Source organism: Meles meles, chromosome 7, assembly GCF_922984935.1.
Source record: "Meles meles chromosome 7, mMelMel3.1 paternal haplotype, whole genome shotgun sequence".
In the NCBI taxonomy this organism is placed as follows: domain Eukaryota; kingdom Metazoa; phylum Chordata; class Mammalia; order Carnivora; family Mustelidae; genus Meles; species Meles meles.
The window spans coordinates 9,147,648-9,171,018 of NC_060072.1; the positions used below are offsets into that span (position 1 = coordinate 9,147,648).

A 23,371-nucleotide genomic window follows, 5' to 3' on the forward strand; every position below is an offset into this window, starting at 1 on the left:
GCTGATTTTGGGATTGATTGGGTGGATCTCCTCATTCTATTTTCCTCCTCTAATAATTCGGATAAATGTTATATGCTGCATTTCCATTCTTTTAGTTTATCCTGGTAACCACAACTCACATTAACTCGGCCAAGTCTATTTGGTATCTCCCCTTTCCTCCTGACAAACATAAGGATCTTAGAACACTTTAACTCTGCTCATCCAAGTTATATGCTATTGTTCTTGTGCATCTTAATTCTGTTTTTACCCAGGAGACATTGTTAATGTTTTATATCGTCAATGTTCATTGTTCTTTATTCGCTATTGCATCAGACGTCTGTCTGTGATCATCTTCCTCCTGTCTGAAGTTCTTCCCCTGGAATTTCCTTTAGGGAGGATCTGATAGTGGCAAAGGCTTAGTCTTAGCATTCATATATGTTATTATTTCTCCCCCTCCTGGAAAGATATTTTCACTGGGCACACACTTTTTGAAAGAAATTTGCACTGGGCACGTAATTCTAAGATGATGGTTATTTTCTCCCTGGACATTAGATAAATCATTCCAGAGCCTCTGGCTCGCTTCCGTTGCTTCTGATAAAAAGTGGAGCGTAAATCTATCATTTCTTTTTTCTGTGCTCCAGACAGAGGCGTTTGGACTTTACTCTGAGGGGAATAAGGTGAGGGGAGGTGTTTAAGCACGAGGGTGACCCGGTCAGATCTGCATTGGAGAACGCGCTCTCGGGCACCCTGCGGACTCGGCTCCGAGGGGGCGGCAGCTCAGTGAGGAGGCTGTCGCTGCCGTCCCGCGGAAAGGACGAGGGTGGTGCAGGGAAGCAGGGCAGGGAGGCAGGACTTGGGATCCCTGCAGGTAGGCGGTGGGAGCGCGAGGGGCGCGGTGCCGGGCGGGCAGGAATGGTGGCGCCGGAGCGAAACCAGAAGGGGAATGGCGTGGGTGAGGCAGAGTCCGTCGGGGACCTCAAGGTCCATTCATTCCACAAACAGTGGGACAACTATTATGTGCCGAACGCCAAGTGCATGGCGGAAAAGCCCGTCCCAGCCACACCTGCGGCGAGTTACTGCCTAACCGGGGGCCTCCGCACAGCCGCCCCCGGACGGACGGACGGACGGACGAACATGCAGGCGCCTGCTCAGGACTGGCCCGACCACGCCGCTCTGGAGCCCGGACTCACAGGCCTCGGTCCGCAGACGCGAATCTCGGCCGGCCCCGCCCTCCCGCCGCTCGGGGGTCCGCGCCCCGGCCCCGCCCGCTCCGCTGTGGAAAAGGGGGACACATGGCCTCCGCGCTCGGCCCGTTTCTCATCGGCCCAATCGGGGCGTGTCGTTTCCGGCCTCCCAGAGTCACCGGGAGGGTTTTAAGAAACGCGTCTCGGTCTTGAGATTTCGTTCCGCCCCGACACCAAGCGACGCCCGCGCCAAATAAGTCCCGCGGGCCGGCGCCGCGGATCAGCAACACGCGGCCCCCGGCTCAGCGGCGGAGCGGGGCGGGGCTCCACCGGGGGCGGGGCGTGGCCCTCGGGGAGGGGGAGGCCCAGGAGGGAGGGGCGTGACCTGCCGGGCGCGAGCCGAGCCCCTGCCCCGCCCCCTCCTCGCGCGCTCGCTCGCCCGCTCGCTCGCGCAGAGGAAAACGTTGCGCAGGTTCAAAAATGGAACGTCGGCGGCGTGAGGGAGCGCGAGGGGGTGTGCGCGCGTGCGCGTGCGCGTGCGCGCCCGGGCGAGGGTGACGGGGTCCCCGCCGGCCCGAGCATCGCGCGCCTCAGCCGCGGCCCCGCAGCTCCGCCCCCGGCCCGGCCCGGCCCGGCCCCGGGCCCGCTCGCCCGCCGCCCCGCATGGAGCTGTCAGCCATCGGCGAGCAGGTGTTCGCGGTGGAGAGCATCCGGAAGAAGCGCGTGCGGAAGGTGAGGCTGCCTGGGGGCGGCTCCCAGGACCCCTGTGGGGTCCCCTGTTGTCCCCAGCACCATCCCTTCCACGGTGGCGGCGAGGGGGAAAGTGGGGCGGGGGCCCAGGCAGCTCCGCGCTGCTGGGCTCATCTCGCCCGTCTGTGCCTCAGTTTCCCCTGCCGCCTTGTAGGACGAGTAGAATAAAAGTTGTCGCCCCGGCATCCTGGAGGCAGCTGAGCCCGCCAGAGCTGGAGGTTGGGGTCAGACTGTAGGGATCCTGAACGCCATCCTTCCTCAACCTCCCCTTATTGTAAATAAGGGGAGATGGAGGCCCAAGTTAAGGAAAAGGCTCGCTGGTGTGTTAGCGTCGGAGCTGGGTCTCGAACTCAGGACTCCGGGCTCGGTACCGAGACCTTTGAAGTTGGAGGCGGAGCTTCAGCCTCCTGCCTCTGAGGTCTAACTCTGGACTTCGACCTCTTCGGATCCCTTCTACCCCCACCTCCGGCTTTCTCCCGGTCTTGCAGCGCACACCTCTCTGTCTTCCCCACCCCAACTCTCAGCCCCGCCCGGCCAAGCTCAGTGAAGCCGCCTCCAGCGCTGGGGCATCCTCTAAGCTCCTCCCCCTTCCATTCGCCTCCAAAACATGCCCTGCAATTGAAAGAGGCATCTGTTCCATTGGGTTCGGGTACCCGCGCCTCGGGGGTTCACACTTCCTGTGCACCTGTTTGCAGAGTGGTCTCCTCAGATGAGAGGTGGGGGGATGGAAGCCCTTGGGGAAAGTCCTTCCGGCGCTCACCACCATCCTTTCCCCTTATCGCCCCTCTGCAGCCTCTTGGGAGGCTCCAGTGGCAGGGCTGGGAGGGGTCTTAGAGGTCACCGGCTCCTGTTTGGCAGAGGCAGAGACTGAGACCCAGGCAGAGGAAATGACCTGGTCAAGGTCACACAGCAAGGCAGAGATGGGGGTAGAGCAGGAGCTCAAGTTGGCTAATGGCTAGCTCATCTTTGGAGAGAGAAAACCCGGTCCTGGCATCTTGAGCCAAGGGTGAAGGTCGAGGTGTGCCATGGGCTTTTCTTCCTTCTTCTCTGATGGGGTTGAACTCTTAGGGCTGCCCCTCCTTCTCCCTTCCTCCAGGATTTCCTCGATTTTAATTTATTCCACAAAGCCCAGTGCTTTCCACTCACAGTAGCCTAAGCAGATACAGTGGTTATCCTCCTTCTTCATGGTAGTGCCAGAAAGCGAAGGACATCATTCCTTCAGCCATTCACTCAAAATATATTGAGGTTCTGTTACGTACCAGGCACCATTCTAAGCCCCAGGGAAGCAAACATCCCTTCCCTCATGGAGCCAGCATTCTGGCAGAGGAGACAAGCAACGAACAAGGAAATAAACACAGATGCCTTCCAGGGGGGCTGTGTGCTATGCAGAAAGAGAACTGGAAGGTGGGAGGGATGGCGTTAGAAGGGTTAGTCAGGGCGGGCCTCTTTGAGGAGGTGACATATTTTGGTCTTAGAGTTCTGGTGCCCATGGGGTGGGACTGGAAAGCCAGGCCCCTGTCAGTGAGGAAGGCAAGGGTCAGACTCTATTTTCTCTAACTACTGGAGGGGTGACCATCACTCCTGAAGGTGGAGACTTTGTCAGCCTTTTCTGCCAAGGTCTTTTGAGTTAAAAGCCCTAAAGTCATCTGCCTGTCAACCCCCGGGCCAGAGGCAGCCTCTCCCAGGGAGGTGGCTGGTGGGGTTAGAGCCATCGGAAACACGCCAGTGAGGAATTTTCTAGAATTTGGAGAGTCTTCTGTTCGAAAAAGTTAGAGGAGTTATGGTCTTAGCCCTGGGACTCTGGGCACTGGATCTTTGGTGATACATGCCCCATGTGGCCTTAGTTTCCCCATGTCTGTGTGACATGGGCTCTGAGCTTCTGCCACAGAAGCCCCAGAAATGTTTGGGGCCAGATGCCCTCCTGTGCTTTTGCAGGAAGGACAGTCTGGGGTAGTCATGCAGCAGCCCAAGTTTGGGTGTCTCTGGGTTGGTAGGGATCTGGTGCAGAGTGAGCGGGAGGTGGAGTGTCCCTGGATTGTGTGTGTATATCTCGGGGGAGCATCAGTCTGCGGAAGGTATTGGGCCTTACTGTCCTGTGAGTGGTTGTTGGGGCAGCTGTGTATCTCACTGTGTCTGCTTCTCTCTCTTCCCAGGGTAAAGTCGAATATCTCGTGAAGTGGAAAGGATGGCCTCCAAAGTAAGGCTCCTCTGTGTGTCTGTGTCTGCCTACCTGTTCATCCTTCATTCGCCTTTTGCCTCTCTGCCACCTAGCTTTTAGCTCCAGCTGCTTTAGTGGCATTCGAAGCTTGATTAAATCTTCCTCTTCTCTGGGCCTCTGTTTCCCCTCTGCCAGCTGAGGGGCTAGAGGGACATGAGGGTCAGAGTGGGCCCCAGGCTTCTCTTCTCTCCTGCTGCCCTCTGGGTTGAGCTCCCTCTTCTGGCTGGAACCTCCCCTCTCCTCTTCTGGCTTTTCCTGGCACCTAGGAGGTGAAGGCCCAGCATTTTGGCTTCAGAGATGGCTGCTGGCCAGGCGGAGGTAGAGCAAATACAGAGCTGAGTGGGGGTGTGGGGGGCTGGAAAAGACAAGTCTAGCTGGTGGGGCATGAGTCCGCAGTACCACAGAGCTAGGGCCAGAGCCCACTGTGCCTTTGGACGGCTCTCTGCAGTCTACCAAACAGGTTTCCATACAGCCTTGTAAAGTAGGTATGATGGTGATCCCGAAAGATGAGAACACATGCTCAGAGAAGGTAAGCACCTTGCCTTAGGTCACACAGCAAGTGGAGGCAGAGGTGGGACTTGAACTGGGCCTCCCCAGTTTCGGGTATCTCCTCTATGCCTCCTCCATCTCAGAGTTGGGGGGTAGGTTGCTGGGTCTAGGACCTCTCCCAGTGGCTCCACCTCTCCTGCTGAGGTCCAGTCAGGAACCTTCTTACTAACCAATCACCTCCCAACAAGGGGGTGGCAGTGGGAGGGAATGAGCCAGTCGTGGGGCCTCTTCATTGGTTTGTGGGCGCCCTGCCTCCCTGCCCTCCCGGCTAGGAACTGACTCCTGGAAACCCCCGTTGCCCAGAGCGTCTGCTGTGTGTGCCAGGGGCTTTCTGCCCTGCTTGTGTTGAGGGCTGACCTGGTCCTGGGTTCTGGGAGCATCTTGGGGGCCTGGTAGGGAGACACAGCAGGGGGAAATACAGCCTGTGTTGCCTCAGCTTCCTGCTCTGCAAAACAGACTCTAGAGGGCAGGCCCAGTTCTCCTCTCTCACGCTCCTTCCCCTTGTGGGGTGCAAGGCCGGGGTGCAGGTGTTCAGGGCGACCTGCAGGCATCCTGAGGTCGGGCTTGGAGACTGGCCAACCTGAGAATGCACTGGTCTACTGCTGCCTCCCCCTGCCAACACCCTGGACCTGGAGGAGGAAGGATCCCCTCCTCCTCGGGGCAGATGAGAGGTGGCGTTCTAGGCTGGGTGAAGGAGCAGTAGGAGTTGAGGCAGGGCTAGGAAAGGAAGATGCCTGGGGTGGGCAGCAGGAGCACAGACTCCCTGGGTGTGCGCTCTCCCTGGGTGTGCGCTCTCCCTTAGTTTCTGCACTGGAAGGCAATACATTGGAGCGTAATGTCCAGCCTGTTGGCCTTTCAGGCACTGTTGGCGATTTTTCCTCCTCAAAAGACTCTAGCTTTTAAAAGATTTCCTTCTCTAAACAGAGGTATTGTCAAGGAAAAGTTCCTTCTTCTGCTTTTTCAATCCCACATGGTATGTCTGCCTAGCAGAGCTTCAGCCAGGAGAGAAGGGCCTAGCACTCCAAGAGCACTCCCTCATGTTTCTGCTGGCCTGAGCCCCTGGCCCTGATACTCCTTGTTTCGTCACATGCTGAGACCACCAGGTGGGCCCTAGTGACAGCCTCTGGTGACTCCCCGGAGGGGTTCTGGGAGCTAGAACAAGATGACCTAGGGCACCGCTAGCTTCCCTGCACTTTGGTCCTGGGTTCCTGGCTGGCTCACAGCTGTCCAGGTCCCCAACTTGGTGGGGCCTCTGCTTCCTGATTTACAAGTCAGAATAATGAAGCCTCTGGCACAGCGCTGTTGTGAGGACTGGGTGATGGAGACAGGTCCCCGGTGCATTGTCAGATGGCCAGGCACTTAGGAAATGTTTGCTGTTAATGCGAAGTTAGACAGCTCAGCCTCTAGGTCTCCCTGCAGCCAGGAAAGGGATCTGGGAGATTCCATTTCTCATAGGAGCTCAGAGGAGGCTTAGAGATGGCTTAGGTCAGTCCTAGATGGGGAAACTGAGGCCCAAAGAGGGGAAACCATGGCAAGATTATAACTTTCAACCCCATGCGGTGTGGTACCTACTTCTGCCACCCACTGCATCACCCTACATCCCTGGGGGGAAAACAGGTTCAGTTAGGGGAAGAAGGAGCAGAACCCCGGGATCCTTTGTAATCCATTTGGGCTTTAGTCTTCACCTCCCCCCACCCGGGGCCCTTGCTTGGAGAAGAGGCTGCGAAAGAGTGGGGGGAGTGGGTAATTGGGCAGGCTGTTCCCTGCAGGCCTGGGAGCCTTGTCTAAGGTAGTGCCCTTGGTGGGGAGGAGAGTCAGATTCTCCTGCTCAGCAACACCCTCCTCACCCTGATCAGGGAGGCTTATATTCATAACAGAAAGCATAATTTAGATATCTCTTCATTCTGTGCCAGGCCCCTGTTAGACCATTACATGCTTTGCGCATTTTCTGTCCCCAGCTACAGACAAATGACTGCCCTTCCTCCCCAGCAGATGGGGCAGAGGAGCTGTCTTGTTTGTTCTGGAAGGTACAGCAAATTGCCCAGGGAGGGGTTGGGGGCACAGGGCAAAGGATGTCAAATCGTCAGTTCCAAGCTCTCTGACCCATAGAGACCCTCAGATACCGTGCTGATTTCAGCCTGCCCAGGACTACTGTTCCCGCTTTGGAAATGCATTCCTTGCTTCTTTTCTCACTTGTGAATACGACCCCATCTTTTAGGGAGGACTGCCTCCGTGGAGATTTGGTAATGATATTGTCAGTGGGCATAGCAGGCTGCTAATCCATAAGCAACTTCTATGAGTCAGGCATTGGCCCATTTTCAGTTCCCTCATGGCAACCCATTTTACAGATGGGCACACAGAAATCTCCAACAGAGGAGTCTGTGCCCAGGGTCAAATACAGCTGGGATGATTTGCACTATGGTTTGCCTGATCCCAGAGCTCGGGGTCTAGCGCCTGTTATACACCATCAGCTCTGCAACTGAGCATCTTTTGCCTGTTCCTCTCTTGACCATTCAGAAGGAAGTGCTTAGGCTTTGGAGCCAGACCAGGCTGCCTCTGAACCCTGGTTCTGTAGCTTTACAAAGCCCTCTACCTCTGCACCTCCATTTCTCCACCTGTAAAATGAGGCCATAGCCTCACAGGACCCTGTGGAAGGCTGCCTGAGACAAAAGTTTCATAACCCAGTGCCAGGGATGGAGGAGGGCGCCTTCCTCTTCCAACGCTGGGTTTGGGCAGCAGCAGCAGCAGCAGAGTCCAGGGCTCTGGCCTGGCAGGTTTTCGCACTCCATTGTTACTGATTTAATTAACGCGTATTTGCTTTTATTATGTATCACACTGAGCTAAGTGCTTCACGTGGCTGAGCACATCTAATGGTCACTAAAGCCCCAAATACAGAGACCTTCGGTAGTCCCACTTCACGGATGAGTAAACGGAGGCCCCAGCAGCGGACTAACCTGCGCCCCACCGCGCCCCTCAATCTCGGACTTGAGCGCGTCGCGCTGCTTCTCATTTTGGGGCGCTTTAAATTGTACTGGGGGACTGGGGCGGGCCTGGCTTTGGAGGACCCCGCCCCCTGCACCGCGGGAGCCTGCGCTGCGCGGCTCAGGCGGGGCGGCGGGGAGCCTGTTTACCAGGTCTCGGGGGCGGGGCGGTCGGTCACGTGGCCGTGTTTACCTCGGAGCCGGCGCGCTCCGTCCCGGCCCCCGCTCCCCATTGGCTGGCCTGGTAATCCGGGGCGCGCCCTCCTCCGTGCGTGCGCGCGCACGGCGGCTGCCCTGCAGGGGGCGGGGCGGGGCAAAGTAGGGCTCTCCGCCCCCCACAGAGCGCTCCTTTCCCGCCCCTTTCCCGCCCTGCCTGCGCAGTCCCTTCGCTCGCTCCACCCCGCCCTACCGCAAGCCTGCTGCGCGCTCTGGTCCTGCCCGCACCCAAAGCGCGTTTGCCCTGGCTGTGGCCCCTGCCTCCCCGCATTGTGGAGCGGTGTTAATGGCCTCCACTTTAGGGGGTGGAGATGTCCGGAGAATTGAGACCGTAGTGCGGACCTCCAACCATTCCTCTCCCACAGCATGGAGCAGGACCAGGCCTCCTGCTGCTTACGTAGTCTGAGCCTGTCGACACACCTCCAGCTGCCCCGGCCCTGTAACAATTCCCCCTGAATCCACTGAGCCTTTCTGTGCACCCACTGTGTGCAAGGTCCCGGTCAGACTCAGCACGTAGTCAGGCGCTCTCCCTCTCCCAAGGACATCACAGGTGGGGAGGCAGATGCAGTGACAAGTGAGAGACCCAAAGATAGAGAGTGGCCAAGATTCAACAGTTCCAACCACAGACGGGCCACTTACTGTCTCAGTGACCTTGGCAAGATGCTTACCTCTGTGCCTGTTTCTTCATCTTTAAATAGGGTAACCTACCCTATGGGGGTTTTATGAGGAATAGATGAGTCCCTGGCAGTGAGTGGTGGTGCTCTTACCATGATGGTGATGGTGGTGATTCTTAAGATGAGGAAATTGAGGTCCAGCGAAGGTTAGGGACTTGCCGGGAACCACACAGCACCCACATCAACAAAAAATGGGTAGGGCAGTGGGGAAGTGGGCAGGACAGAGAAGACTGGAACACTGTAGAGACATCTTAACCGCTAGAGGAGAGAGGGTGAGGCAGAAGACATAGGAGGAACACACAATTCCTCCTTCCTTGTAACTAGTTACTGCTGAAGAAATCTAACCTTTGTTTTGCAAGAGGAAGTTCTGGAGTCTCTGCCAGTCTCTGGTTGCTTATACTTTGGGCTTTATGCAGAGTATCAGGAAAACCCCAGTTTCACTCTTAGCCTTTCTTTACGGTGAACAGAACTCCGCAGTGGCTTCTATATCATTCCCAGAGCACCCAGGGTGTGGGGCTGAGCACCCTGGAGAGGGCTTACAGTCTGCCCTCCAGAATGCCAGCTGGATTCATCAGAAATTTTGGCAGGGGCCAAGTGCACCAGGCTGTGGAGAGCAGCAGAGGGGAGGGTGAATTCTGCAGGGAGCTTGAGGAGGCTGTCAGGGGAAGCTCCTGAAGGATGAGGAGGAGATCATGGAGGGTCTGGCCCTCGGGCGGAGGGCACAGCCTGTACAAGGGAGGCGTGACGGTGCCTGATCAGGCTGGGCATGGGGCGCTTGGGTAGGGACTGTGAGGTCCTCAGGGCTCAGACCTTTGTTGCTGAGTGCACAGAGCCTGACATGGGGCCCAACACAAAGTGGGTGTGAGGAAGTGCTGGTGGAAGGAAGGAGGAAAGGATTCTGTCCTTGGGTAGCTTGTTCTTCAAATCCGGATTGGACTACTGGTAGCTGTCAGCTTAAGATGAAGGTTTTAGCTCAGCGGGTTAGGAGACAGCAGGAGCAGGGTCTCTACCCAGCCTCTTCCTGCCTCCTAACACCTCCCTGATACCTGCTCACTTCCCTTCTTGCCCAGCAGAGCTGGGTGCAGCCTGGGCCAGAATCATAGTCGTTGCTTTGGTGTTGTTTGTACATGTACATGTATGCACATGAACATACTCGTGTTTGTGTGTTTGTACGTATGTTGTATGTTCGAATATGTGTATATACGGACACATTCAGGTGTTTTAAAACTTTTCATTTTCTATTTATCAGCATCTGTTTATGGTGAGTGACCCTAGTTTTTCCATTTATGGAAATCATAAAGTTTTTTTTTTTTTGGAAAGTTTATTTATTTATTTTTTTTAGTAATCTCTACACCCAACATGGGGCTCAAACTCATGGCCCAAGACCAAGAGGTACGTGCTCCTCTGACTGAGCCAGGCAGGTGCCCCTAAAGTTTGTTTTTATTTTTTTTTTAAAGATTTTCTTTATTTATTTGACAGATAGAGATCACAAGTAGGCAGAGAGGCAGGCAGAGAGAGAGAGGAGGAAGCAGGCTCCCTGCTGAGCAGAGAGCCCGATGTGGGGCTCCATCCCAGGACCCGGGATCATGACCTGAGCCGAAGGCAGGGGCTTTAACCCACTGAGCCACCCACACACCCCTAAAGTTTGTTTTTAGAATAAAATTATTAAGCAAAACAAGTGAGCTGCTTTAGAGGCAGACGTTAAGTAAATAGCGCAGGTGGAAGGAAGATGGCTTGAGCTGTGAAGTGCTGAGCTGTCACTTCCAAGTCTGGCCCAACAGGGGGCGCTCTGTGGTCTGGGGTGGTGGAGGGTCCCCCTTCGAAATACCAAAGGGACCTGCGGTGGGATGGCGGCACCATTCAGTCGCTAGCCATCTACCTGGTTCCTACTTCAGGCTGGCCTGGGAAGGTACAGCTGTGTGCCAAGGAGGGAGGAAGCAGCTCAGCCCAGTCAGAGGAGGCTGCACTGGGACCCGGGCTGGAAGGGTGGGCGGGGACAGCAGCCGGAAGCACGGAGCGCTTCCTGTGCACCAGGCATTGTGCTAGGCAGTTAGATGAACACGTTCAGCAGCACAAGAGTTCTTTTCAGATGGGGAACTGGAGGCACGGGGGCGTTGAGTAAACCCTTCAAGAGCTGGGATTTGAAGCCAGGTTGTCTGGCGCCAGTGCGTCTGCCCTTGACCCCATGCTCGGGCTTCTCACCAAAAGGGAGCTCCCGGAGCCCTGCCCTGTACTTCGGAGCATGAGGTCTGATTGGGAGTTGGACACAGTTCTTTGTAGGATGGTGTAATTGGTGCTCAGAATGAGGGGAGTTCTGGTGTCGTCGGAGCCCCCTGACCTAGCCTGGGCAGCCAGGTACAGGTTCTGGCAGTAGGTGGCAATTATGGGGGCCCAGGCAGGGGGCGAGAGCCTGCAGGGAATGCTGGTGGGGAGCAGGGCAGCTTCTGACCTCCTGCTTCTCTCCCCAGATACAGCACGTGGGAGCCGGAAGAGCACATCCTGGACCCCCGCCTGGTCATGGCCTATGAGGAGAAGTAAGGGGGCCTCAGCCTGCCACTGGGGCTGGGCATGAGACAGGCTTTGAGGTTTCACAAGGAGCCTACTGCATGGGCGTGGGATGGGGCGGGGGTTTGGCAGGGACAGCTGGGTCTAGTCTGCTGCTGGGAGAACAGGGTGGACATCGGGTCCCAGAGCAGCTGAGGGCCCTGGCTCCCGTTCCTGGTGCTGAGTGATGCTGGCCACCTTTCTAACCTCCCCACACCTCACTCTCTGCTATAAAGTGGGCCATCCCTCATACACCGGCTCTGGTTCCCCCAAGGTAGGACTTTCGTTTGCTGCGATGGGTATAAAAATGCTTTACAGAGCTGGCCCTGTATGAGGGGCAGAAATGTCCTTAATGGGCAGTCATGACCTTGGTGACAGATCCGAGAGAAATTCTCCATAGAGACTCTCTCACCAAGAGAAGGAAAGTCCAGTGGAAGCTTGAGAAAGGGGAGGGACTGTGGCTCTGGAGCAAGGATGCTTAAGTTCTAGTCTGTCCCACTTGGCCACCTCCTAGCTTAGTGGCCCTGGGCAAGGCTCCTCTGGGCCTCAGTCTCCCTTATCTGCTCGTGCTCTGCTCTGATTCCGAAGGAAGGTCCGTGATTGGCGGCCCCACCCAAGGGCAGTGACAAAGCATCTCAGGGGGGAGCTTTTGACAAAGTGTTGTTGCTCCTGATGGGGGAGTCTTTTGAGTCTAGCCACCCCCATCTGCTGCAGGAGCCCCAGCTTTACTGACCTCCCTGCCAGCGGGCAGCCCAAATCCTTGTGCCTCTTCCCAACTGCCCACCCTTACAGGGCGGGATCTCTGCACAAAATCGTTTCCATTTGGCTCTTTATAGGAACCTCCTGAGACAGGGATGAGAGTCTCATCTGACAGATGAGGAAACTGAGGCTCTGGGAGCTAACCAGCTTATTGGGGGGGCACCTCATAGCTGGGAAGCCGCCTACCCAGGGCTTCACCCGGGCCTCCCGAATCCCAGTCCGGTGCCCTTCCCCTGCCCCTCCTTGCCCCTCTTCCCATTGCTTCTCTGCGGAAGTGTTTCGCTGCCCATTCCAAGGAAAGTCACCCCTGTTCTTCACTTTAAAAATCAGGGTGTCCCCATCCCACAGCTGTTTTCTGGCTCCTGAGTGCTTGGTGGGGCCTTGATCCAAAAGGACTGTGATGCTTGGGAGAATCCTGTGGAATGTCGTGGACTGCATGGAGGAGAGCTTCAGGCCGGTGTCCAAGTCCTGAATTAGAGTCCTCGCTCTGCCGCTCGCCAGCTGTGTGGTGGTGGGCAAGGTCTCCTCCCTCTCGGGGACTCATCCTCCCGATCTGTGAAGTGGGGACAGTTGTGCTGACCTTGCAGGGCTCTCGTGGGGAGCAAGGTGTATGAAAGCACTCTGTAGATCAGTGAGTGTGGGCACAGGTGTGCGAATTATCTCCCTGACGGTAACCACGGATCATTCTTTGGCTTGTTCAACAAGTCTTTAGTGAGGTTCTACCATATGCCAGACACTGTCCCTGGTGCTGGGGACACAGCGAAGGATCAAAACCAATAAACAGCCCTATTTGCATGGGACTCGAATTCCAACGGAGAGACACACAATAAAAAAAAACCAAAAACCAATAAGTGTATATGATATCAGATAGTCATAACTGCTGCAAAGACAGGGTTGGGGGGAGGGAGTGGGGGAGGGGTGCAGGGATCAGTGGGATGGTTAGGTGGGGGTGTTTGACCAGAGACCTGAGGGAATGAGCCCCGCAAGTATTTTAGAGAAGAGCATCCTAGGTGAAGAGAACAGTCTGTGCAAAGGCCCTGGGGTGAGAGCCAGTGTTTAGGGAACAGCACGGACGCAAGTGTGGCTCTGAGTGTGGCTGGCTGGAGTGGTGTGAGTTGAGCGAGGTGTGGGAGCTGAGGCAGGAGTAGGGCAGATGAAGAAAGGGGGAGCACAGCTCAAGGAGTGCCTCAGAAGTCCCGGTGGAGGATTTGGATCTTACTTTGAATGAGTCAGAAAATGTAACAGTTAAGGAACAAAGGAAGAACTTGGAGACTTATGGATCCACTGTGTGACTTTTGGCTTACTTCTCTCCCAGTCTTGGTGAAGAGGGGTAAACGAGGGATGACGTCCCTTTAACCCTTGCCTTGCAGGGTTTTATTTTTTAATTAAATTTTTTTAAAAGATTTTTGTTTATTTGTCAGATAGAGAGAGAGAGAGGGAACACTAGTAGGGGTAGTGGGAGAGGGAGAAACAGACTCCCCGGTGAGCAGGGAGCCTGATGCGGGGCTTGATCCCAGGACCCTGGGATCATGACCTTAGCCGAAGGCAGACGCTTAACCGACTGAGCCACCCAGGCACCCCAGTCTGCACCTTGCAGGGTTTTAGAGACTCAGAAGGAGTCTGGCCAGGGGGCTCCTCTGCGGGGTCCCATCTGCAGGGAAAGGCTGAGAGGGCACGCCTCGTAGGGTGCCACTGCCCTGCAGCCCTGGACATTGATGGGCAGGATCCAAGGCTGTCAGAAACCAGGCCCTGGGTGGGAGTCTGGATAGAACGGACCCCTTCCCCGTCACGCACGCACACACACACATGCACGCACGCACGCTGCAGGTTAGAAACCAGGGTCATGCGGCCTGGGCTCTGGGCCTGCCCTCCTGGCCCTGGCTGGACCCTGGGCCTCACCCTCACTAGGCCTGGAGCCTGGAGCTCAGTGGCAGACGCTGTCAGAATTTTGGCATTGGGCAAGTGACTTAACCTCTCTGTGCCTCAGTTTCCCTGACTCTAAGCTGAGGAGAGTAACTGCGGCTCCCTCACAGGGCGGCCGTGAGGGGGAGATAGAGCGATGCCTCGTGCAGAGTGTCCCGTGTGTGATGATCGTAAACAACACCCACGGAGAAGTTGTAGACGCGACACCATCACTATTCCTTTCCCCTCCAGCCCTTCCCTCTCCCCCGTCTTCCTCCTCTTCCTCTCTCCTTTCTCGTCCCTCTCTCTGTTACTCACTTGATTATTTCACTTGTTTGCCCTCCATTTTAATAGATCCCAGGGACCTCTCTTGCTCCTCCCGAGAGCCCTGGTGGCCAGGGGAGAAGGGACCCTCTTGCTCCAGACGAGGACCCTGAGGTCCAGAGGGGAGGTGACTGGCCAAGGTCTCCCATGGGTCAGGGTAGAGCTGGTCCTGGAACAGGGGGTCCGGGGGGCCCAGCAGTGGCTTCTGAGAGAAGAGTCTCACCCTCAAAGGCCGGCCTGTCCGTCCTGGCAAGCTGAGTGGCTGGTGTCACAGTGTGATCACGGCTGGCTCCTGGGCCCCAAGGCGGGCTGACTCCACGGGGAGGGCGGGAGGGCCCAGTGCACAAGGCGCAGCTCCCCAGGAGGGAGGAGGGCTGAGGGAGAGGGCAAGGGGTGGAAACAGCTGCCCCAGACGGGCTGGACTCCCCGAGCTCAGGTAGAGAGACCGCCTGGGGTCACGCAGCCAGGAGGGGAAGTGGGGGTGCGCTCCCGGCCTCCACATTCTCTCTGCTGCCCACATGGCCTCTGCAGTGGGGGCCGCAGAAAGTGGGGTGGGATGAAGTGAAATCAGCAGAATGGCTCTGAAGCTTTCACCACCTCCGGCACTGCTGTCGTTGGAGTCTCTGTTGTGTTGTCTCGTGTGTGTCGTGTGTGGCTTTGTACGCATCCTCGGGTTGTGCCTGTGTATTTGGGATGTGGGCAGGGCCCCCCGCAGAGAGCCTGGCATCCACTAGGGACTCAGTACAGGCGAGTTTCTCTCCCTTTCCCGAGCCAGATGATACAGGCGAGAGCCTGTCCTCTCCACGTGGGTCACGCACATCCCAAAGGGGGAAAGACCTGGGCAGAATTCATTACACGAAGACCATTCCAAGTCCCAGCAGCTCCCCCCGGGACGCTGGAGGCAAATTTGATTGACAGGTTTCTGTACCCCTCACTCGAGAGCGGGAACCGGATCTGTGTTGTTTTGGGGGCTGTACCCAGTGGCCTGGAGAGCCAAGCTCGGGCATGACTCTGGAGCCCAGTAAACACCCATGTGCTTTTGGAGACATCCCCCAAGGCCCCCCTCTGCAATTGGGACCAGTGGCTGTGACCCCGCCCTTTTGCCAGATGGGGGGACTGAGGCCCTGGGATTTGAACATGGGACCCCACTGTTACGGTGTAAAGAGAGCAGTGGGGAGGAGTGCCTGCCCTAGGATTAGGGGGTGATGTATGGCGGGTGCCCCTTTCCCTGTAGACTGCAGAGCGCGAGGCGGAGCGGACGCTTCACTTTCCCTTAAATGTCACCCTTCACTTTCCCTTAAATGTGTTTGCTTTTCTTCTGCCACCTGCTTTGCACGCCAGGGAGGAGCGAGACCGAGCGTCGGGGTACAGGAAGAGAGGCCCGAAACCCAAGCGGCTTCTGCTGCAGGTAACCCCGTCAGCCTTGGTGCCCACCCACAGGTCCCCCTGCCCCCCCGCCGTTCTCCCCCGCCCCGTGCATTTGCACCAGCTAGTTGAGCTGGACCACTTGCCCTCCTTGCTCTGTTCAGGGCACTGTGGGGAGGGGGCGCTCAGTGGGTAAGTCTCCGTGGGGGGAGGGAGGGAAGGAAGACAGTCTGGGTGGGAGGTGCTGTGGGGTTTGGGGGAGAGTGGATATATGGCTGATGGGAGCCTAAAGTTTTGAAAGCTTAGAGTCTTATAAATAAGCCTTTATGAGGCTCAAAAGCCCCAAAAGACAAAATTGTAATATTTGGGGACCTCAGAAACATACACTTTAGAATTGAGGAAACATGGGAGCCTGGTATTTTAGAACCCGAGAAAGGGAGACTCAGAATTCTGGAACTGTTGTCATGGGATGCCCTAGAAATGGGGCATTTTTGAGGACGGGGAAACCTACGGGGCCCCCTTTTCCAGTCCTCTGCCACAGGCGGGCATCTAGTCTCTGGGGCACCCCAAGTTACCTAGGTCTTGGAACCACTTTGCTGACTTCACTGCTTTGCTGGAAAGTGGATGGAGTCTGAAGTGATGTGATTCGAGGCAAGTCTCCGCCCCTCTAGCTTGAACTTTCTCATCTGTAGAATTGGGATGACGAGCGTACCTGCTCTCCCTAATTGAATGAGGTTCACCCAGGGGTTCGAAGCTGAATGATAAGGCTTCTTGGTCTACACACAGTGTGAGCCGCGGCCAGTCTCCTGCCTACTCTTGAGTATGGCTCACCTGAGGCTTTGGGCAGAAAAGATGGGTTTCCCTTCATGCAGTGGGCATTTTCCGTGGGGTTGGCGTGAATGGGTCCCAGGACGGAAGGGAGCATCTCTGCGTCCGGCGTCTTCCCCGCACTTAGCAACTAAGAGCAGTAAACACCCAGCGTGTCACGCAGTGTGGGTGGTCCGGAGTTCAGGAGTCCTGTAGCTGCTTCTTTAGTGATTCCAGTTCGGGTCGCAGTCGTGATGTCAACCAGCGCACACCGGCTGGAGGTTTGGCCAGAGCAGGGCGCTATGCTGCCGAGGCGGCTGGTCACATGCCCCACAAGTCAGCTCTGGTTGTTGACAGGAGGCCTGGTACTTTCCACGTGGACCTCTCCAAGGGCCCCCCGGTGGCCTCACAGTGTGGCCACTGGCTTCCCCCAGAGAGGGCGATCCAAGAGCAAGAGCAAGGGAGAAGCATAGAGTATTTAATGAGCCAGCCTCGGGAGCCTCACGGCACAGCACCCGGGGCCCGAGGGGACGTGGGTCTGACTTCTTTGAGGCGGGCTTTGCTGGGGCCGCGTCAGGGGCTGGCCACTCCGGTTTCTTCATCGTCGCCCTGATGCAGAAACTGAGGCTCCGGGGGGCCAGGAGTTTCCCCGGGGTGTCACAGCCTGGTCTGACCCACGGGCTCCAGTAGGGCTCCGCCTACTGTGCGGCTTCCAGGCTGCCTGTTCGGAGCTGCAGTCCTCTCTCGGTGAGGTGGAGAAGGGCAGAGAAGGATCGTCTTGCAGGGTTGCAGGAGTTTACTGGGCTCGAGACGGGCCAGGCTGAAGAAGCAGGTTTAGGTAACGCTGCCATGGGACAGGCCCTCCCAGCCTTGCAGCACGGTCCTGACCCCTGCCCCGCAGCCCTCCTCCTGGCCGGTAACACCCTGCACCCCGGGCCGAGTGCCGGGCCTAAGAGGGCAGGACGGGAGACTGGAGCCTGTGGGTGTGATCTCTGCTCCCAGCTGGGGAGCGTTTGGCCTACAGGCCCCACCTCACGGTCTCACTCTCTTCCTGGGGGCTCTTGGCCTCTGGTGGCGGGTGGCAGCAGAAGGTATTGTCCCGGAGGGACCCGGGCCTTAGCACCAAAGATCTTCCTTGGATTTGTGCACATCTCGGCCCGAGTCAGTGAGACGAATCCTGGAACTGCAGCCGCCCAGTGCTGGAACACGTGCCCTCCAGCCCCGTCCTAACAAGAGTGCAAGGTGGCATCGCCTGAGGGCTGCGCCGCGGCTTGGGGCCAAGGAGTAGCTCGTGGGCTGCGGCCAGAGCCCCGTCCCCGTGGCTGCGTGACACAGGGCACCCAGTGCCATGTGCCCCCCTTGGGTACTTGCCCAAGAATCTCAGGGCATCCACGTCACACCATCTCCTTGGCAAGCTGGCTGTTTCAGCCCTGGGGGTCCTTTAGTAGGCAAACATACCTTTCCCGTGATGAATAACTCCGTAGTTTATCTGCTTCATAAATCCAGGTTTGCTTTTTCTTGGTCAGTTTTCAGTTTGTTCTCTGGGATGCTCTCCTACTGTGCGGCTTCCGTCCCTGAGCCCCCTGCTACCCCCCAGGGAGATGCAGCGGCCCCAGGCCAGACCTGAGGCTGGGGCTGGTCAGGGGTGGCTTTCTGGGCCGGGTTGGAGGGGCTGGGGTAATGGCTGGCTCCGGGCCACGGAACACAGGGAAGGGCACTCCAGGCGGGAGGAACAGCATGAGCAAAGGCGCGGCAGCGGCGGGGAGGGCAGGGCTGACCCGCCGTGCCCTGGCTTGCCCCCGCAGCGGCTGTACAGCATGGACCTGCGGAGCTCCCACAAGGCCAAGGGCAAGGAGAAGCTCTGCTTCTCCCTGACGTGCCCACTCGGCAGCGGGAGCCCTGAGGGGGTGGTCAAGGCAGGGGCGCCCGAGCTGGTGGACAAGGGCCCCTTGGTGCCCGCCCTGCCCTTCCCGCTCCGCAAGCCGCGCAAGGCCCACAAGTACCTGCGGCTCTCACGCAAGAAGTTCCCGCCCCGCGGGCCTGACCTGGAGAGTCACAGCCATCCACGGGAGCTCTTCCTGCAGGAGCCAGCAGCCCCGGACGTCCTGCAGGCGGCCAGCGAGTGGGAGCCTGCTGAGCAGCCCCCCGAGGAGGAGGGTAAGGTGGCCCCTCGGCCCCGGCCCGGAGCCCCTGAGAGCTGGGGTGGTCCCTGGAGTCGGCAGGTCCAGCTGCTGCCATGCCCAGAGAGGGCCCAGGGCGCTCCCGAGGCCACATAGCCCGTGGGGCGCCGGCACCGCCCCATCCCTTCCTGTGACCCTGCTGCGGCAGGGTGGTCCAGGCAGGGAAGACAAATGCAGTGACCTCCTCCTGGGTGTCCAGTCTTGAGCCAGGCCCAGAGCTGGGCGGGCAGGGGTCTGCATGCTGCCCCTACTTCCTGCTCCCGCCTTCCCAGTGCAGTGGTCAAGGCCGTCCTCATCTCTCCATCTTTCTCCCGTGCCTGCCGCAGATGGAGACCTGGCCGAGGGCCCCCCTCCTTGGACTCCTGTGCTCCCCCCAAGTGAAGTGACAGTGACCGATATCACCGCCAACTCCGTCACGGTCACCTTCCGCGAGGCCCAGGCGGCTGAGGGTTTCTTCCGGGACCGCGGCGGGAAGTTCTGAGTCATCATTTTTACTCTTCCTAAACTGTTTGCTTTTGGGCTTGGGGTGGGGACTTCCAGAGATGGGGAGGGGTTGGGGGCGGGGTAATTATTTTATTTAAAAAAATATGGAACAGGAGCAGGGGGCAAGATCCCGACACTTTCCCGCCTCCTCACGCCCCCTTTCTCTGCGCCTGACGTTTACAGAAAGGCTCGGTGGTCTGCTTTGGAGGCCGTGGCTGGGGCGGCCTGGCATTGCCCTGCCAGTCAGGGGGTCCTCTCCGGGCCAGGCTGGAGACCCGGCCACCTGTTGTTGGATGCGTCCCTCACCGTTCTCTAGAGACACAGCAGCTGGTCCCAGGAACCAAAGGAGAATGGGAGGGCCCAAACCCTCTCCCTGGAGCCCCCCTACTCCTGCCTTTCTGGGTGGTTTCCCTTTTCCTTTTTGGGGGTGAGGGGGTCCTTATTTTTAACTTTCCACTCCAGCTTTGTGGTGGGACACGGAGGCTGGCTTTGAACAAACATGACCCGGTCAAGAAGAGGGGGCAGGAGGAGGCCTTTGAGGTTGTGGGGTGCATCCCATGCCCTTCCCTGGGGGTGGCTGCCAGCTGAGCCCCTTCTCCCCGGGAGCCCCCTCCACATCACCTGGCCTGTGAGAAACACTCACGTGCACACCCAGCCACACGGGCGTGCACACACAGCCCTGGGACCCCGGGACCGCAGGCACTGTGTCTGCAGACACACACAGTGGGTCTTGCAAACCTCCTGTTTAGGAACCCCGACCTGGTGAATTATGGGGTGACTCCAAGCGCCTCAGAACTTGTCACGGGCAGCCCACACTTACTAGCCTTGCTCAGCACGTCACCGGACAGGGTCTCTCCTGACACAGTCTGCTCGCAGCTGTCCACAGAGGGCCAGGTGGCCTCCGAGGCTCCGGGCATGTGGTGCGGGGCTGGGACTTCACCCCGCCAGCTGCAGGGGTGCCGAGGGTCAGCACAGGCTCTGAGGCACTTGGGCCCCGTCCTTCCTCCCCTGAGGGGCTCTCGTTTTCTCTGACTCAGGTGACTTCTCAACCCTACCCACTCTTCTCTTTTGCTGTCCTCCCAGAGAGGGAGGGAGCGTCCCACCACCTTCTCAGGGCAGCCTTCAACTCCTGAAACTCTTCCTCCTTCCCTTCCGCGTCCCCTCCCCTTTCAACCTAAATGCCACAGCCCGGAGTGACCTAGTGTTCCTGCAGGGGAGGGGACCTCTGCCATGTCTTCCTGCAGTGGGGCTGCCCTGGGTGGTCGGTCAGGCTGTGTATAAGCCCAGCCGGCAAGGGGCTATGGCTGCCGGAGGAGGGGGTTCTCATCTGCACAGATGTGCCCTGTGGCCAAGAGTAGTTTCCCAGGCCTTGAGGAGGGGCTGCTCCCCTGCCCCTGCTCCAGTCCTGTAAGGGAGAAAAAGCCAGGTGAGGCTGGGCACCAGGGAAGCAAAAGTAGAAGGCCGGCTCCCTCCACTTCCCCCATCCTGAGTTGGGGCACTAGGAGGTGGGGCCTGCCCTCTCCCAGGGCCCTGTCCCCACTCTGCTTTGTCCTGAGGAAGTCAGCAGAATCCTGCTGAGATGAGGACAGGGCGATTCTTCCCCCAGACCCCTTCTTCCCAAGTTCCCAAACCAAAGACAGCCTGGACCCCATTTTTGTTTGGGGTGCCCTGCTGGCAAGATTCCTAAATCCCTGAGTCTATCTCCCCTTCCTCCTTAATCCTTCGTTGTCCAGGGTCAATTCAGTGCTTCCATTGGGGGGTGGTCCCCTCTGGTGGTTCCTCCCAGCCTAGGAAGTTGACGCTAGAGGAGTATATGGGGGCAGACCAGGGAAGGAAGGGCAGCAGAATTACCTCCCCCCCCACCCGCCCCGTCCAGCTGTGAGACCCTGGGTCCGGGAAGAGCAACTTGGAGTTGGGGGTCTCTCCCAGGACACAGGCTCCCAACAGACATGAGGGTGGTGGAGTGGAGGTGGCCCAGGGGCGGGGTGGGGGTCCTCTCTGATGGAATGCTGTTGGCTGTGGCTTTGGGGCTGGGCTGGCAGCATGCAATAGAAGGCCTACAGCCCATCCCCCAGGGGACATGGGACCTCGTCCTGCCTCCTCCTGCCTCTCGGGCTCTTTGAAAGAGCTGTTTGTGCAATTTGTGGGCTGGGCGGGGGGCGGGGGCGGCTGGGGGCCATTTGTGGAGCGAGACAGCTGACTTTCTGTCCGCTGCCGCAGGATAGTTCTTGCCTCTTCCTCAGCCCTTTGTGACGCACAGGGCATCCCTCGGCTCAGAGGACAGAACCCTGTGAGCCTGGGCTCCCCAGGACGGAGACCTCTATGAGGGGCTGGGTGTGGTCTTGCAGACCTTTGTCCAGCCCTGAGCATCCCAGCCGGGCCTGGGACACTGAGCTCCCGCCCCACCCCACCCCTCCCCAGAAGGCCAGTACTCGCCCCGGTGGGGGCGCTTAGAATGAGTTGGACAGCCTGTCCTTCCCTCCCCAGCCCCCGCCCATTTTGAATGTAGAGAGCATGGTCGGTACTTTCCTCTTGCTGTGGGATGGGGCCAGGAGAGGATTCCCCCACCCCCGGCACGGCCACTTGCCATGCCCAGCCGAGCCCTGTCATCCCTCCAGGGGGGATGGTCCCATTGCTGACTCCCCACCCGCAGGGGGAGGCGCTGTGCCCGTGGAGGGTGGCTTAGCTTAGCTTCGGAAGCGGCCGGCCTGGCCTCCACGTCTCAGCACAAGAACGCTGCCTTTGCACGGAATGAGCGTCGAGCTTTGTTCAGACAACGTGAATGTATTTGGGAGGGTTGGGGGTGCGGGCTGATTCCAAGCACATGCCTTTTCCGAGTGTGTGTGTGCTGGGAGGGCTAGAGCGGGTGCAGAGCGCGGTTTATTTTTGTACTGATCTTGGTAAGAGACTGTATAGCATCTATTTATTTAGATGATTTATCTGGTAAATGAGGCAAAAAAAATTATTAAAGATACATTAAAGATGATTTTGAAAAAAGCTCTTGCATTCGCGCCTTCGCTTTTGGCAGGGTCACAGCTGGGCCTGGGGAGGAGCTCCAGCCCCCCGGGTAGCAGCCTGGGACGGAGGTCCCAGGTCCGCCAGTTACCCACCATGATCTTAGACAGGCCAGCCCATTTCCAGAGCCCTCCGGATGTACAGAGAGATGAATTGGGGCAGGGGGGTGTAGGGGAGTGGAAGCTGGCACTTAGATGGGCAGTGCCCACCTTGGGGGTCCCCCCCGGGTATCCTCCAAGGCCCAGCGGTGCTTCTGATGTCTTCACCTTTTCTCTGCTTCCTGCCAAGTGTGTTCTATTCTAGAACCCAGTGGGGTGGTCAGTATCCCGGGTCTCAGTAATTGCGGGCTCTGGAAGCCAGGCTTGCCTCGAGCTAAAGCTCCTCTGCTGTGTAGCCAAGCTGAGCACAGCTGTCTGAGCCCAGAGGGTGGTGGTCGGGGCCAGAATGAGTGACAGCTGGGAGAGTCCTCTAAGCTTCTCTGCATTTAAGTTTGCCCCGGGCTCAGGGCCGAGGCTGGACCAGGGGCGCACACAGGGTTGGTGACAGCAGGTAAAGAATCAGCTCACATCCCAGCCCTTCCTGCGGCCACCCAGGCAGGGAATGGTGGTGGCCACAGCCAGGGACATGTCCGTGAAGGAGGGAGAACAGAGAGGCTGAAGGTCGACTTAGGTGGGAGAATTGTCAAGACCTGGGCAGTGGTTTGGCGGGACGGTGAGGGAGGTGTCACGATTATGCCCGGGTTTCCAGTTTGGACCTCTGAGTGGATGGTGGTGGTTCATGTGGACGGAGGCCAAAGGAGAAGCAGGTTTGGAGGTACCTCGGTCACCCCCAGAAGCAGAGCCCAAGACAGGGGTTTTCTCTGGGGAGTGATCCCAGGAGCAGGAGCGAGGGGGTAGCACGGGTCGGGGAAGGAAGAAAAGTCATGGGAAAGTGCATTCCTGAGGTCACCATTATGGGCAGCTGTGTCATTCCACTTGAGATGACCCGACAAGTACAGCCACGTCTCCCAGAGTTGTCCATTTGGTGGCCCAAAAACCAGAAATAGATCTGCCCATGGTTGCGGAGGCAAGAAGTCCGTGGGAGGTGGGGGGAGGCAGGGTCACAACAGGACCCACGGCAGATAAGGCACAGGGACGGTACAAGGGGAGGAGTGGGGAGTGAGGCTTAAAAGCTACCAGTGGCTAAACATCAAAAAGGGGCTTCAGACCCCTCGTCACAGCGTCTCCATCCCGGAGTGGGCTGTCCTCAGGCCCTGGCCTCACAGGGCCGTCGAGGCAGGGCGCAGGGGCCAGCGGCAGGGGTCCTGGTCAGGCGGGTAACCCCCAAGTCAGGGGCGGGGGTACTCTCCTGGGCCGTTTATCGCCCCACTCAGTCCTCAATCCCCCCTTGCGCGTACCCCTCGTTCCTGCTCGGGGGTGTCAGCGGCTCCGTAGCGCTGGGG

General features: G+C 58.1%; 1 protein-coding gene across 2 annotated transcripts; it reads left to right on the forward strand.

Moving 5' to 3' along the window:
• Positions 1–1,592: 1,592 nt before the first annotated feature.
• On the forward strand, positions 1,593–21,912 carry CBX7 (chromobox 7). 2 transcript variants are annotated; one of them, XM_046011905.1, is made up of 6 exons: positions 1,593–1,895; positions 4,067–4,110; positions 11,020–11,085; positions 15,422–15,488; positions 18,058–18,409; positions 18,759–21,912. In XM_046011905.1, the coding sequence occupies exons 1-6, from the start codon at positions 1,827–1,829 to the stop codon at positions 18,911–18,913; spliced, it is 753 nt and encodes a 250-aa protein (XP_045867861.1). In that variant the 5' UTR covers positions 1,593–1,826; the 3' UTR covers positions 18,914–21,912. The 2 variants fall into 2 exon arrangements, with proteins under 2 accessions (XP_045867861.1, XP_045867862.1); XM_046011906.1 differs by having other exon boundaries at positions 1,595–1,895; positions 18,337–18,409.
• The last annotated feature ends 1,459 nt before the right edge of the window (positions 21,913–23,371 follow it).

Coding starts and splice junctions, on each gene's coding strand:
- CBX7 (XM_046011905.1), top strand. CDS start 1,827: ATGGAGCTGTCAGCCATCGGCGAGCAGGTGTTCGCGGTGGAGAGCATC. Junction 15,489..18,057: donor CCAAGCGGCTTCTGCTGCAG/GTAACCCCGTCA, acceptor TTGCCCCCGCAG/CGGCTGTACAGCATGGACCT. Junction 18,410..18,758: donor GCAGCCCCCCGAGGAGGAGG/GTAAGGTGGCCC, acceptor TGCCTGCCGCAG/ATGGAGACCTGGCCGAGGGC.